The 17,062-nt window shown below is 35.4% G+C and overlaps 1 protein-coding gene across 1 annotated transcript; it reads left to right on the forward strand.

Moving 5' to 3' along the window:
• Positions 1-10,269: 10,269 nt before the first annotated feature.
• On the forward strand, positions 10,270-16,165 carry LOC145569126 (cyanidin 3-O-galactoside 2''-O-xylosyltransferase FGGT1-like). Its single transcript, XM_081628489.1, has 3 exons — positions 10,270-11,079; positions 13,446-13,548; positions 15,614-16,165. Exons 1-3 carry the CDS (start codon positions 10,270-10,272, stop codon positions 16,108-16,110), a joined length of 1,410 nt encoding a protein of 469 aa, XP_081484615.1. The 3' UTR covers positions 16,111-16,165.
• Positions 16,166-17,062: the final 897 nt, after the last annotated feature.

Consider the following 17,062-nt stretch of genomic DNA (forward strand, 5'->3'; position numbering starts at 1 on the left):
GCCCGTGCCAGAATCCGGATTTTTGTTCACGGCACGGCCCACGGCCCACAGGTGGGCCGTCGTGCCGTGCCGCCACCCGTGCCCGTGCCGGGCCGTGCCGGAGTCGTGCCGGGCCCGTGCCGCCCGTGTGACGGCACGGCCCGTGCCCATGTTTACTTTTTCAGAAAGGTGATCGACTTACTAAAAAAGGTGCACTTAAATCCGTACTGTCTGTACTCAGTTGGGATGACCACTGTGCAAATAATATTTCACCAATCAAGTGATTTATTTCCTAATTTAGCTTTATTTGATTGATTCTATAGTCTTGATTGATTTCATAAGATCTTTAATTGATTATTTACTTCTTGATTGGATCAATCAAATCCTTGATTGATAAGCTATAATTCCATCGATATCTTTGATCGTGCATATTTTTCCTTTTTCGGCTTATTTTCTTATTTATGTATAAGTGGAGTCAAATTTTGTATTCTTTAATTGTTCCTTTGATTGATCCTTTCTTAATTTGTAAGTTGCTAGAATCCAGTCCCAACATCAACCGATCCAAATGAGAATCGAACCGATTAAAAATAGTTTTTTTAACTGAAAACCGAAATGAACTATGTTTTAGCAAACCCGAAACTGAACCAATTTCAAATCGACCCCTTTTCAAACCGAACCTATTTCAACCCAAAACGAAACCACCGTTTTGACAGTGCTACCTATAATAGATGTTGTATAAAGTTTGTATTATTAAAAAATAATCGAAAGTTTAGATTATTTTGGACGGATGAGGTTAAGTTTGGAATATTTTGGACTTTTTTTTTTCCTAAAAAGGAAGTTTTTAGTTCACTCTATCGGCTCTTAGCTCATCTAAAAGACACCTTTTTAGAATCTTAATGAATGCTTAACTTAATTTCTTTTATCTTTTCTTTTTTTCTTTATCCTTTTAAATTAGTTGAATCATTTTCATTTTTAACTAATAAATTCTCTCTATCTCTCTTCTACCATATGTCTATATAGGTCCCATTTTTTTTTTCTTTCTACCTCTCTCTAGTCTAAAAATTGTTTAGGAGTTCGATCCATAAAGACAAAAGTGATGCAACTAACTAAAAAACGGAAGAAGTACAGAAGAGCTTTGATCTTGAGGACTTTAATCAGTGTCCACATTATGAATCTCATATTGTAAATACCCTCATGTGACTTTTTTTTTTCAAATTTTATTTCAATCTTAAAATTGGCTTTCGTCTTTCATGAACATGAAATTACACACTAAAAAAAAAAAAAAAAAGTAAAAAATGTGTATAGTACTCAAGGTTATGAATTAGGAAAAGGCTTTGGTTTATCTCTGCAATAAACCAAAATGTTTATTACATGACATTTTGATAAAAAGTCAATTACTTTAATTAGTCATCATCAAATGTGGATTTCACTTTTATTTTTAATTATTTTTTTTACAAGAATGTGGGGTTCACTTTTAATAAAATAATTGTTGATTTAATTACGAAATGTCACAAGATAAAATTATATATTTAAGAGAAAAACTTGTATTATTACATTATTAATATAGGTACTCGTATAATGGTGGTAAGAGATAAACTTGTATTATTACATGATTAATATATGACTTGTTTATCTCTAAATATTGTTTAAACCAAAAAAAAAAAAAATGTAAAAAAAAATCCTTTGTATGACGTAAAACAATGAATAATTAATTATGGATATATAAATTAAATACAATGAACCAATATACGATGAATTAAGACCACACAATTTGAATACTTAATCATATGGAAGTTTACACAAGTACATTAATATATAGATTATAGTCTAGTATCAAATTAGAAAGAACACGTACTTATTTTATCTTTACCCACTCATTGATATATTCATATCTTTATACACATTCATACCACCTTCTTATTCTTATCGTTCATGTTATACACCCCAGTAAAGTATAATGCTATATATAATATATATACATGTGTATATAAACATGCATTAGCTCACAAAACCAAAGCAATATAATAGTTTAAACACCCAAAAGAAAGAAATTTGGCAATCAAAATGTCTCACAACAAAAACTCCAAAATTCTAAAATTAGCATTTACCCATGGTATGCTTTTGGCCACCTTATTCCTAACCTTCGCTTAGCCAATCAACTTGCCGAAAGAGGCCACCAAATTTCCTTTTTTCTCCCTTCCAAAATACAAACTAAATTAGCTTCTTACAACCATCACCCTGACCACATTTCCTTTATTCCCATCGACATCCAGCATGTCGATGGGCTTCCTCTTGGGGCTGAGGCGGCCAACAATGTGCCCGCCTCAGCCCTGACCTTCTTGATGAGGGCCATGGATATGACTCGTGACACTATCGAGGATCATCTAGTCCATATAAAGCCTGATATAGTTTTCTATGACTTCACTTGTTGGATGCCCGAGCTAGCCCGAGAACACGGGATCAAGGCCGTGTATTTTTGTCAATCATATGTAATGACATTTGCTTACTTTTGTCCCTTCAAAAGGAAAGAAAGTGACAACCCCACAGCGGCTGACCTTGTCGCGCCACCACCAGGTTTTCCATCTCAATCCATATGGTTGCGGGCTCAAGAAGCCGCCGATGTTGAGGCAGCTCTAGTGAACATAGTATACGGACCAGAACGTCTAACATTGCTAGATAGAGTGAACAAATCATTACGCGAATGTGATGCAATTGGAGCCAAGAGTTTTAAGGAGTTGGAAGGGGCTTATTGTGAGTATGTTGAGAAAGTTTATGGTAAGGCTGTGCTTTTAGCAGGGCCTTTAATCACTAAACTTGCCTCTTCGAAACTCGATGAACGTATTCATGGTTGGCTTCAAGGTTTTGATGCTGCGAGTGTAATATATTGTGCACTTGGGAGTGAATGTGTTATGAATCTTAACCATTTTCAACATCTTCTCCTTGGACTAGAGCTCACAGGTGCGTTTTTCACCCTATTTACTACGTACATCGTATTTAATTTGTGAAATACAAACTATAGAATCGAAATTTGGCCACAATATCATTGTAATTAGTTAATTACTCAAATCATATTAATTACTACACTCAACGAAGTTACATGTTCTATGTATTACATCTAATGCATTTGCTACATGATTGTTCGACATTTTTAATCATACTTAGCTTCCATATTTATGTCTAACAAATTAAAACTTTCAACCGTACATACAATATTATTACACCTACATGTTCTTTTATTTACGTAAAATTTAACAAGCAAGTTAAAGTTGTGTATAGCAGCAACTTAAAATAAATTCATAGCAATCCTTTGATGACTAATGAAGTAAATGGTTTATCTTGAAATTAAATAATTAAGAAAAATACTCAATATGTAGTACATATAGTAATTGAGAATCCGGTTTAATTAGAAGATTTATTTAAGTTGTTTTATGAAAAAAAAAGAAGAAGAAGAAGATTAATTTAAGCAATTTTATTTTTCTATATACAATTACTTGTTATCACTATCTCTATTAACTTTATAGTAACATATTATTTCATTATGTTTATGTAATCTTCCCTTAATTGTACACGGATTACATGCATTTACTTTCATAATATTCTTTCCCCCTTTATTTGTAAAATATGTTTGTAATATTAGATAAGTAATAAATATATATTTTGAGATGATATTGTAATAATTAAATACTAGTTTGAGACATTTGATGTTATGTTTAATTTGTTTGAAGTCGTAATTGGATAATTGTATATTAGACAATAAAAAATGTCCTTGCAGGAAGGCCATTTCTGGTGGTCCTAAGGCCGCCAACGGGTTACAAAACAATAGAGTCAGCCTTCCCAGAAGGGTTCGAAAAGAGAACTAAAGGAAGAGGAATGATGCACGGTGGTTGGGTGCAACAACAACTTATCTTGCAACATCCTTCCGTGGGGTGTTTCGTAACACATTCCGGACCGGGGTCACTCTCTGAAGCTATGATAAGTAGTGAATGTCAACTTGTGTTGTTGCCTCAAATATTAGATCAATATCTCATTGCAAGAATGATGAGCTTAGAATTAAAGGTTGGGATAGAGGTCGAGCAGTGTACTAAGGAGGCCATTAGTAAGGCAATACCGACGGTGATGGATGAAAACAAAGAGGTTGCAAAAGAGGTGCGGGCTAATCGTGTTAAGTGGAGAAATTTTTTGTTAAGGGAAGGTCCAAGACTTGAGGAATCTTATATTAGTAGCTTCATTTATAATCTACAAAAGTTGCTTGAGTGAAATTAGAATAAACTAGTACTCAAATTTTAAGATACTTATGAATCATCTTTGAGTTGATGTTTATAGTGTATTTAAAGAGTTTGATTGAAAGTTTAAGAAAAAAATGGTTTGATATTTTGAAGTTAGTAATAATATAATGACATATCTATCGTTAAATATATTTTTGTTTGGGTTGGTATTTGAGAGGTAATGATGGAAGTAATGGATGTTTTTAAATACACGGTATTTGGTAATGTTGGTATTCTCTCGTTGTCTTTAAATAAAAGTCTCATTTCACCTTATTTTTCTAATTATATATAGTCCACCAAACTTCACTATTTTTTTTTTCTTTTTGGTAATGCTATATGTAACTTTAAGGGCTATATATAAGCATTAAATACATTCTTGAAAATTGTATAAAATTAGGAATTCATAACAAAAACACGAGTAAATTAGTGTAATTAGTGTTTATATTTTTATGATTTCTTAACTTTTTACGATTTTCAAATGTAAATTTAATACTTATATGTAGCCCTAAGGGCTATGTACAACATTTTTTTTTTTTTAACACTTTTAACCAACCAACTACAATACATTAAATCTTATTTTCTGAAATTTTCTTTTATCAACCAAACCCTGGCCTTCTATCTTGTAAGTAGACTATTTTTGGCAGCCCTAAAGCGGCCTTTAGGTTTCGAAATAATGGAGTCAGGTTTGCCAGAAGGATTTGAAGAGAGAACTGATGAAATCCGAAACTCTATTAAAGATGAGTAGAAAGCTTAAAGAGAAAGTCAGAGCTAAATAAGCTTTCAGAGAAAATTTTATTGATTTTGTAAAAATGTGTGAATAATACAAAATATGTGAGGAGCCTATATTTATAGGCATAAAACAGAAAATAGAAAATAAGTTTGTTATAACAAACTTCTAACAAACTTGCCACATCAGCAAATAACTAATAACAAACTTCTAAGGAACATTTTGGAAATATCTGGAACCAACTCCTTAAGCTTCATGCTGTAAACCTCCAGCTGCCTTATGCTGTGATGCATGCTCTAGCTGATACTTAGTGCTCTGATCAGTGTACACTCCAACAAGAACAAAAGGAAGATTTATTGTGCACGGGGGATGAGTGCAGCAACAAATGATCCTACAGCATCCTTCGGTAGAATGTTTCGTGACACTCATTGTGGTGCAGGGTCTCTATCTGAAGCTATGGTAAGCGAATGCCAATTGATGTAGGTACCTCATCAAGGAGCGGATCAGTTCCTCAATGCAAGATTCATGAGTATAAAATTGAAGGTCGGGGTTGAAGTTGAGTGGCTAGACGATGATGGCAACTTCACTAAGGAGGCCATCGATAAGACAGTCTCAACGGTCATGGATTCCGAAAGTGAAGTTGAGAAAGAGGTAAGGGCCGGCCAACCATGCTAAGAGGAGAGAGCTCCTTTTAAGTGTCACGTGATGGTTATATGACAAGTAAAAGCCGGAGAAAAATAGTCAAAGCTAAGAATCCGGTGGGAGGTAGTCAATTACAACACTACTAAAATTTGGCCAAATTGCGACCGCCTCTGACGGTCGTTGTAAAAAGCAAAAACGGTCGTTGAAAATAATTGCGACCGTCAACGGTTGTAACCCGGTGGTCGTTATTTACTTGGTCGCAAAAAAACACAATTACGACCGTTTTGACGGTCACAGATTTTTTGCGACCGTTTTAACATTTTCAACGACCGTAAGGGAAACGGTCACAAATATTAATAATTGCGACCGGTTTAAGTGGCAGTCGCAAAACTGGATATTAGCAACCGTCTTAAGCCGTCGCTTAAAGTTTTAAAAAAACAAAAAAAAAAAAAAAAAAAGCAGCCACCTCCCTGTACTTCACAGCCAGCACCACCACCACTACCCACCCAAACCACCATTAGCCACCCCGAATACATCACCAGCCACCCCGAATACACTACCTTCACCCCCGGTAACTCTACCAGCCACCACGAAAACTGCAGCCACCCTATAACTCACCCAACCACCACGGGTTCCCATCCCTTAACCGTGAAAACCCAAATCAGCCACCACAAAAGTCACCCCTCAACAAAATCAACGAAAATTCAAACATGAAAATCAAACACAATTAAACCCACTTAAATTAACGAAAATCAAATCTAAAATTAACAAAACCAAACAAAAAAAAATCAACATTGGAATTTCAACGAACCAATAATATCAACTAAAAAACTACCAAAATCAAACCGAAAATCAAATCAAACCCTAAAAATAGACATCAAATCAAAACCTAAAAATAGACATCAAATCAAACCCAAAAACAGATCACAAACAAACCACAAAAATTAACAAAAATCAACCAAACAAAACATAAATCAACCAAAAAAGAAACCAAAAGTTAAACAAAAAAAAAAAGAAAACTTACCTCAAACCCCAAAATAACTTTGAACTTCACCTCGAATTTGGTTTAATAAGGCCAAATTCGACCATGAAAAGTCTAGATCTAGAGTTTTCATGGTCAAATTTGACCTTAAAAACCATGAACTATTTAACACCGCCACCTAAGCATCAAACCAAGAGAAATATGGATTGTGAGGGAGAAGTTTCCAAACACAGCAACACCACTGACGCTGTAGGAGAAGAGGAAAGGAACTGGACTTGTTCCAAAACAGATCTGGAAATAAATAAGAAAAGGAGAACGAAAATGGAGTGAGATGCGAAAATTGGTAAGAAAATAGAGCTCTGATAATGGAGAATGGAAATGGAGAAAGGAAGGAGAAAGGAAAGAGAAGGAATGGAGGAGGAGAGAGAAAAGAAAGAGGACGGAAAGCGGCTGAGTGTGAAGAACCTTAGGGTTTGGAGAATGGGATTCTTTTAATACCATATTCTTTTTTAAAAAATAAAAAAACTCTTTTTGCGACCACTTTTACGACCGTTTTTAACGGTCGCAGAAGAGATATTTTAATTTAGAATTATTTTTTATTTTTCAAACATCTTTGCGACCGTTTAAAAGGCTAAAAACGATCACAAAACGGCCGCAAATCTGCGACCGTCTTTAAAACAGTCGTAATATTGCGACCGCAAAAAAATTGGTCGCAAATTTCACATTTTGCGACCGTTTTCCCGATGGTCGCAGAATAACAGTCGTAATTTGACCGAATTTTAGTAGTGCGACAAATTGTACTTTAATAAGTAGTTAATTACAACATTTTTTTAATAGGTAGATTCTCGCAAATTCCAGACTTTAATTTTTTTTTTTTTTTGTCTGTCTGTCTGTCTAACAAACTACGTACTTCGTATTTAATATAGCAAAAGGTATACTTGTTTCCTTATACAACAAGCAAGAAACATGCAAATTTAAACTAGTATATATTTATATTGGTGCAAAGCTACTAACAACCAAGATAAATTTATTTGGCAACCAAAATGTCTTGCAACATAAGTTCCCCTATACTAAATGTTGCATTTTACCCATGGTACGCTCCTGGCCACCTTATTCCTAACCTTCGTTTAGCCAATAAACTAGCCGAAAGGGGTAACCAAATCTCCTTTCTTCTCCCTACCAACACAAACAAAATTAGCCCCTCACAACCACCACCCTAACCAAATTACCTTCATTCCCATCGACATTCCACATGTCGATGGGCTCCCTTCTGAGACTGAGGCGGCCAACAATGTGCCCGCCTCAGCCTTGACCCTCTTGATGATGGCCATGGATATGACCCGTGACACTATTGAGGATCATCTAGTCCGTCTAAAGCCCGATGTAGTCTTATATGACTTCATTTGTTGGATGCCTGAACTAGCCCGAAAACAAGGAATATTCAAATCCGTGCATTTTTTTACCTCATTTGTAATGACATATGCTTATCTTTGCCCTTTCAAAAAGGAAGAAGGTAACAACCCAATGACGAATGACCTTGTGGCACCACCACCGGGTTTTCCATCCCAATTTATTTGTTTGCAGGCTCAAGAGGCCGTTGATATCGTTGAAGCTTTAGGGAAAAAGTGTACGGACCTAGAAATTTTACGTTACTTGACAGGGTGAACAAATCATTATGCGAATGTGATGCTATTGGTGCTAAGAGTTTTAAGGAGATGGAAGGGACTTATTGTGAGTATATGTTGAGAAAATTTATGGTAAGCCCATGCTTTTAGCAGGGCCGATGGTCGTGAAACTCTCGTCTTCGAAACTCGATGAGCATATTCATGGTTGGCTTCAGGGTTATGGCGTTGCAAGTGTCATTTATTGTGCACTTGGGAGTGAATTTGTTATGGATTTTAACCATTTTCAAAACCTTGTTCTAGGACTTAAGCTTACAGGTACGCTTAACATTCCTTTTTATCATACATGCATGTATGTTCATGTCCGTTGTTAAAAAGGTGTGTTTTACCATTTCCTTTATTCACACATGTATGCATGCAAATCTAGGATTATTAAATTGGTAAATAGATAATAATTAATTGTCAATTCAATGCATATCTCATTTTATTTTATTTTTTTTTTTGTTTTACATGTGGCATTTTCTTAAAAAAAATATGAAGATTTAATAATTTTGTAAGTTATAGATTTAAAGATCTTCAACGACAATAAAAGCATACAATTTTTATTTATTTTTTTTTTTTTAATATGATTCGATCTAATTTGATCATTTATAAAATAAGCTAACATCAATGTAAATAAGTTGAACTGAACATAGCCTACACAAATTCTTATATGTGGCTAGCCATATGGTGTGACCACTCACAATAAGACAATTAAGTGATAGGGAGTTACGGTGATGAACAAATGGGGTTATATTGACGTATGCGGGTTACTTGAATGAAAAACAAGGCTTACTCTCTTACATAAGTGGAATCATTCTTTCAATTTTAAAAACAAAAAATAGGGATTACTCGAATGAACAAATGGGGTTACTGATTTCTAAATTAATTGATATTACTCATATAATGAATTGGAGTTACTTTAATGGACAAAATGAGGTTACTCTTATAAATAAATAGGGTTGCTCATATATATAAATAAAGATTATTCTTAAAAATCAATGTGACCACACCGTGTGGCTAGCCACATATAAGACTTACTCATTGGGGTCGAGGTTGAGAAACAAGAGGAAGATGGATATTGCACTAAGGAGGCTATCAATAAGGCAATAACAATTAGAGGTGTTAAAAACACACCCGATTCGAAAAATATCCGATTCAAATTTGAATTCGCGTGGACATAACAATTTAGTATGACTTAACTTTAAAAATTGAACTGACCCGATCCGACCATATCAGACCCGATTCGATCATCCGAATTGACACCCCTAATCTCAATTGTGATGGATGAACAAAATGAAGTTGCTAAAGAGGCACGGGCTAATCGTGTGAAGTGGAGAGAATTTTTGTTAAGGGAAGGCCCGTGTCTTGAGGACTCTTTGTATTAGTAGCTTCATATAGAGTCTCGAACAAAGAGAGGAACATGATTGATGAAAGTGGCCATGAAACCCAATTCATTTGACATCAAAGATTGAAAGTTAAATTTTCCAGCTGGTAGGTAGCTAATGGCACACGCTTCAAGACGGCAATAGCCACAAATCACGTGAAACGATTGGCTGGGCCTGTATGATTTTATTACTAGGCCCTTGATAATTGATTTACAATGTCACGTCATTGTCTAATCTTAGGTCCGTTCTTATTTATAGAGTTGAACTAATCTGAACTGAAGTGAAATAAATTGAATTGAGTTGAGCTGAATATTTTATAATATTTTATGAAAGAATTGAAGAAATTAGAAGTTGAACTGAACTGAACTGATTGGAGCTGAACTAAACTGAAATTTAACTGAAATGAACATGCCCTTACTTTGTTTTTTTATATTCTGTTACAATATACATTACTCTTTACGTCTCAAATTACATGTTTCATTTAAGTCTTTTACAATCTTGAATACTCGTAATTGACTAAAGTAACAGTTACTACGATATAATTAAGCTTAAAATTCGAAGTTGATAAGTAGCATAACCTTCAAAACAAATTGTTGAAACATCAAATAGAAATTTGGCAATCAAAATGTCACAAAACAAAGACACCCAAATTCTAAACGTTGCATTTTACCCATGGTTTGCGCTAGGCCACCTTACTTCTTTTCTCCGTTTAGCCAACAAACTAGCCGAAAGAGGTAACAAAGTCTCCTATTTTATCCCACCAAAAACACAATCAAAATTAGCTTCTCACAACCACTACCCAACCCACCTTACCTTCATCCCCATCCCCGTCCCACCGGTCGAAGGTCTCCCTCCCGGGGCCGAGACAACCAACGACGTACCCGCCTCATCCGGCCCACTCATCATGACCGCCATGGACATGACACGTGACACCATCGAGACCCATCTAGTCCGTCTCAAACCCGATATTGTATTGTACGACTTCACTTGTTGGATGCCCGAACTAGCCCGAAAACACGGGTTTAAAGCAATACACTATATCACGGCATACATAGCAAGATATGCATATCTTGCACCATACAAAATAATACCAGGATATCACCCTAATGCAAATGATCTATTAACACCACCACCAGAGTTTCCGTCCCAATCAATAAGGATGCTCCCCCAAGAGGCCGAGATCATGGCGGGTGCCGGTAAGACGCCATTCGGTCTAGGAGTACTAACACTAGCTGAGAGGCTAGGTGTTTCGTTTCGAGAATGCGACGCTTTCGGGGTTAAGACTTGTACGGAGATGGAAGGGGAGTATTGTAAGTTTTTTGAGAAAATATTTGGTAAGCCAGTGTTTCTAGCAGGGCCAATGGTGCCTAAACCGCCATCTTCGAAACTTGATAAGTATTTTGATAATTGGCTAAATAGTTTTGGTAGTGCTAGTGTTATATATTGTGTATTAAGGAATGATTTGCTAAAGGTCAAACCTTAAGAATATTTGGTGCCTATATTGTGCCTTGATTACAGGGATTTATTTTACTACTTTACATGTAAATATCTTGCTGATTTTGTTCCCCTAATTTCTAGTAATTAATATCTTGTATAGCCTTTTTAGTTAGAGTCTTACCCTTGCTTGTAACTATTTATACGTGTGAATAATCAATGAGAAAATCATCCCTTCAATCACTCTTCTATATGGTATCTACTGCTTAGAACTCGACTCCCATCGTATCTACACCTCTCGTCATGTGCACTTTGTTGAGCATGTATTTCCTTTCAAGGAGAAAAATAAAAACTCTTTCTCACTGCTCACCTTGATAGAAGAGTGGGCTCCCTTCACACTACCCATATTACAAACAAAATCTACCCCAACACATGATCAACAATCACCACAACCCACCCCTTGATCTCAATACTCTTTCGCTGCCGAAAACGCCACCATTCCCACCCACCCACCTCCACCTACTCCTCCTCCTCCTCCACCTACTCATCACATGTCCACTCGTCTTCAACATGGCATTAGGAAACCCATCACTAAACTAAATTTGAATGCAGAGGCTCAGGAAGTGGAGATTCCGAAAAACATCACTCAAGCATTAAAGAGTCCAATTTGGCGTAAAGCCATGGATGAAGAAATTAGTGCTCTAATAAAAAATAAAACTTGGGACCTTGTTCCCTCCTCTCCATCACAAAATGTAGTCGGGTGCAAGTGGGTCTTTCGTATCAAGAAAGATAAAGATGGTAACATTATCCAATATAAGGCACGTTATGTTGCAAGAGGTTTTAATCAAAGAGCAGGGATCGATTACGGAGAAACCTTTAGCCCGGTTGTCAAACCTGCTACAGTGCGCTTGGTTCTTTCTCTTGCGGTTAGTAAAGGTTGGCCTTTGCGTCAATTAGACATAAATAATGCTTTCCTTCAAGGCACACTCTATGATGATGTTTATACCATTCAACCTCCCGGCTACGGTGACCCTCACAACCCAACTTATGTTTGCAAATTAAACAAGCAAAACAAGCTCCAAGAGCTTGGTACACGGAGCTACGGCAACATCTACTTAACTTGGGATTCAAAAACACAATCTCAAACTCATCTCTCTTCACATTGCATACAAATGGTAATATTATTTATTTGTTGGTTTATGTTGATGACATTATAGTTACAAGCAATGCAACAATTTTTCTTGAAGAGTTTATCAAGAATCTAGCAGCTCGTTTCTCACTGAAAGACCTTGGTGAACTATCTTATTTTTTGGGTGTGGAAATAATGCCTCACCCAAATGGTATTTTCTTGAGTCAAAAGAGATACATTGCTGATATATTAAGTAAAGCAAACATGGACGATGCGAAACCAGTTGCAACACCAGTAGCAACCCATCCTCCATTGACTATTCAAGGCAAACTCCTCAATGATCCCACTGAGTACCGTTCTCTAATTGGTAGCCTTCAGTACCTTGGTCTCACAAGGCCGGATGTGGCATTTGCAGTTAACAAGCTAGCTCAATACATGCAACGTCCTACTGAAGAGCACATGCAATCTCTCCATCGTCTTCTTAGATATCTTAGTGGTACGTCCAGTATGGGGTTAACCATACACAAAGACTCACCACTTACATTGCATGCCTATTCCGATGCGGATTGGGCACGAGACAAAGATGACTACATATCTACAACAACATACATTGTTTACTTGGGAAAAAATCCAATCTCTTGGGCATCAAGGAAACAACGTACAAGAGCTAGATCATTAACCGAAGCTGAATATCGGGCAGTAGCTAGTGCCACTGCTGAAATACTTTGGGTTCGAAATTTGTTCAAAGAGCTTGGTCATACTCTACAATTGGCACCAGTCATCTATTGTGACAATGCAGGAGCTACTTACGTGAGTGCTAATCCTGTCTTTCATTCTAAAATGAAGCATCTAGCTCTGGATTATCACTTTGTTCGAGAGAACGTCCAATGTGGAAAACTACGAGTTGCTTATATCTCCACAAATGACCAGCTCACTGATGCCCTCACCAAGCCATTTCCAAGAGTCATCTTCACAAATTTGGTTCACAAAATTGGGCTCTCATCTTGGTCGCCTATTTTGAGGGGGCGTATTAAGGAATGATTTGCTAAAGGTCAAACCTTGAGAATATTTGGTGCCTATATTGTGCCTTGATTACAGGGATTTATTTTACTACTTTACATGTAAATATCTTGCTGATTTTATTCCCCTAATTTCTAGTAATTAGTATCTTGTATAGCCTTTTTAGTTAGAGTCTTACCCTTGCTTGTAACTATTTATACGTGTGAATAATCAATGAGAAAATCATCCCTTTAATCACTCTTCTATATTGTGCACTTGGAAGTGAATGTGCTCTGAAATTGAACCAATTTCAAGAGCTTGTTCTTGGACTAGAGCTTACAGGTGCGTTCTCTGAATTTAATTTGTTAGTTTGAAAATTGTATTAATGTTCTTATTGATTAGGATATGCCATATACCTAGTAATATCATTGCTAGGAACAAGTGAATAACTTATGTAGTGTTTAAAAAAAAAAAATTATCTAGAAAGATTAGGACATTGCATTTTTTTTTTTTTTTGTTTGTTGATAAAACAAAGGGATTTTTTTTTTTTAAATAAGAAAGATTTAAAGGTTAGGTAAGTCTTCAGAAGACTGTACCCTAACTTATCTAAAGAAAATTTAGCGTTTACATTAGGATCAATGTTTAGATAATCTGTAGTTGAATGGCCTCTAGCTGCAACATAATCTGCTGCTTGATTGACTTTTCGATACGTATAAAAGATAATGATATATAGGCATATACTCCCTCTGTCCTTTATTGATGATCTCTTATGGCCAATTTTTAGCCCCAAATTAATATTTTCATTTGCTTTTTTCAAGTACCATTAATATCGAATTTTTTCTAATTTGTAACAATATTTGTGCAAATTAACTTTCTCATGTAAATTTAACTTTTCCATGTACTTTTATTACTTTCTCTCTCTACTTTTTTGCATACCCAATGTAAATTTACCTTTTCAATATACTTTTACTATTTTTATTTATGTTTATTAATTTCTGTGAAAATTGTCCATAAGGGACTATCAATAAGGGACGGAGGGAGTAGCATATATGTATATCTTAAATTATATATTATCATTAAATACATATTCTAAAATGATACTCCCTCCGTTCCTTTTTTACATTCCTATTTGTAAAATTACACGGGAATTAAGGAACTTAGAATAAAACAAAGAACAATAAAACAAAGTACAATGGGAATTACAAGACATTAATTCATGACTTTGAGTAAAATAAAGATAGAATAATATTTAATGCTGCACATGTTATCAATCCTTTGAAAAGAAAAAGGACCAATAACATTTTTTGGTGGAAAAAAAGGAATAATCATATTCTTCTAAATTGATGCACATGGATTCTGAAAATAAGAGTGAGAAAATAAGAGTGAGAATTAGAAATTAAGAGTGAGAAAATAGAGAAAACATTAATTACAAAACAGAAAAATAGGGATAATTTGGGATATTTGATAAAAATTTACTCACTAAAAAAAGAAAGTAGGAATGTAATTTTGAAATACCCAAAAAGGAAAGCGGGAATATAAAAAAGGGACGAAGAGAGTACGGAGTATGTAAGTTTGGGGATTTGTGACAAAAATAGACAGATAATAGTATAATTAATGATTAAGTTTTTTGAGGAATTTATTTTTTTCTTTTTTGAGGAAGTATAATTAATGATTATTTGTTATTTAGATTACTCCCTCTGTCCCTTAATTAGATTTCTATTTCTAGCATTTATTCCTCACATAATAGAGAGAAGTAGTAATCTAATTAAGGGACGGAGAGAGTAATTTATTAATGTTTTCCTATTAAAACTTATTATATATAGTGCTAACCATTCGTCATTTTCTAAATTCAATGGGGTATTGGGTATTTGAGTTTGTTGGTTCACTAGTACTTATCTTGTAATCTTGTTCAACTATAGTTTGTACTGTGAGCTATGTGTATTGGCTACTCTATTCGGTTAGTATTTGTTACACATAAAGATGTCAGGTAAAATTAGTCGTTAGTTATCAACAACGGCTTGAAAAAAAAAAAAAAAGACAATAAACTTAGCTTTAGAAAACCCAAATTTTCAAGGTGGCATGATTTGAGATCTAAAATAGTTTAATAAAAATTTTTGTCACAAGCTATAAGCAATAATTCAATATTCCTAGTTTATACGGGAAATTCCCTATTTTTCATTTTGAGAAACGAAATTTGTTTCTCATGGAGACATTTTCGTAAATAAATCAACAACTTTTTCATTATTGTAGGCTCTACAATTGAATAAAGTTGTTGGTTTATTTACGAAAATGTCATGTGAAAAACAAATGTTTTTCACCATGAGAAACTGGGGCATCCCCTAGTTTATACTAAATAATTATTATTTTGCCTAATTATAATGGGCTATAAATTTCATTATCTCTACAGGTAGGCCATTTTTGGCAGCCTTAAAGCCACCAATGAATCACCAAACAATAGAGTCAGCATTGCCAGAAGGATTTGCGGAAAGAACAAAAGGCAGGGGACTTATTCATGGGGGTTGGGTACAACAACAACTCATCTTACAACATCCTTCGGTAGGATGTTTTATAACACATTGTGGTGCAGGATCTCTATCCGAAGCTATGGTAAGCGAGTGTCAAGTTGTGTTGATGCCTCAAGCAATCGACCAGTTCATCAGTGCGCGGATGATGAGCTTAGAGTGGAAGGTTGGGGTCGAAGTTGAGAAGAGAAAGAATGATGGTTTGTTCACCAAGGAGGCCGTCCATAAGGCGGTCTCCTTGGTGATGGAAGAAGATAGTGAAGTTGGGAGAGATGTAAGGGCTTATCATGCTAAATGGAGAGAGTTTATATTAACTGAAGGTCTTGAGAATTCTTATATTAGTAGCTTCATTATGAGTTTGCAACAATTGATTGGATCATGAACATGTTTTTGCTTAACTTGTACTTATAAGCTAGATTAACTCTATATAAGGAATTGGATAAGTAAAAGTAACTTATTATTGGGTGTTGTATTTCTTATTATCAAGGGAAATTCTCAACGGTTATTAGCCTTTTAATAGTGGAACTTTGAAATGGTAACCCTTCCTTTTTGCTTTTAATTAGCCTTTACATAAGAATATATTCTCACAAATGATCTCATCTTTTTAAATGGTAATTAAAATTAACTATGGTTTGAGGTTTTATTTTATAAAAATAAAATAGTTGGTTGAGCCACCAAGCCCACCACCCCCGCCACACCTGAATCAAACTGGCCACCACTACTCCCGGCCCACCATTCCCCCCTCCACTAGAACCGGACCAGCCACCCGGCCACCACTTCCTTACTTGAACCGAACCCTAACCACCCACCACTCCCCCCACCTGAACCTCACCCTAACCACTGCCCAACTGAGCCCCTCACCAATCCTACACCTCTTTGCCATCCTGATTATGTTGGTGTGGGATAAGGTTGAGGTTTCAACCCGCAGGTGGAGGTGAGAGAGGAGGTGATGAGGGTTGTGTGGTTTTGAGTCCAATGATTGTGGTAAGGGTGGTGTTTCTCGGTTATGGTGGGGCTATGGGTGGTGTTTTGGTTATGGTGGGGTTTCATGGCGGTGGTTTTGAAGGTTTTGAAGGAGTATTAATGAAGGTTTTTTTTTTGTTTTTTTTTTCTATTTTTCACAATAAGACCCCATTCACTTCACTTTATTTTTGCTGAACTGAAATTATTTTTACTGAACTGAAATTATTTTTGCCGAACTTAAATTATTTTTACTGAACTGAAATTAATTTTACTGAACTGAAATTTATTTCTTTTTTGAATTTACTGATTTTTACTGAACTGAAATTATTTTAACTAAACTGGAATTATTTTTGATGAGCTGAACTTATTTT

This window comes from Chenopodium album, chromosome 11, assembly GCF_948465745.1.
Source record: "Chenopodium album chromosome 11, dcCheAlbu1.1, whole genome shotgun sequence".
NCBI lineage: Eukaryota > Viridiplantae > Streptophyta > Magnoliopsida > Caryophyllales > Amaranthaceae > Chenopodium > Chenopodium album.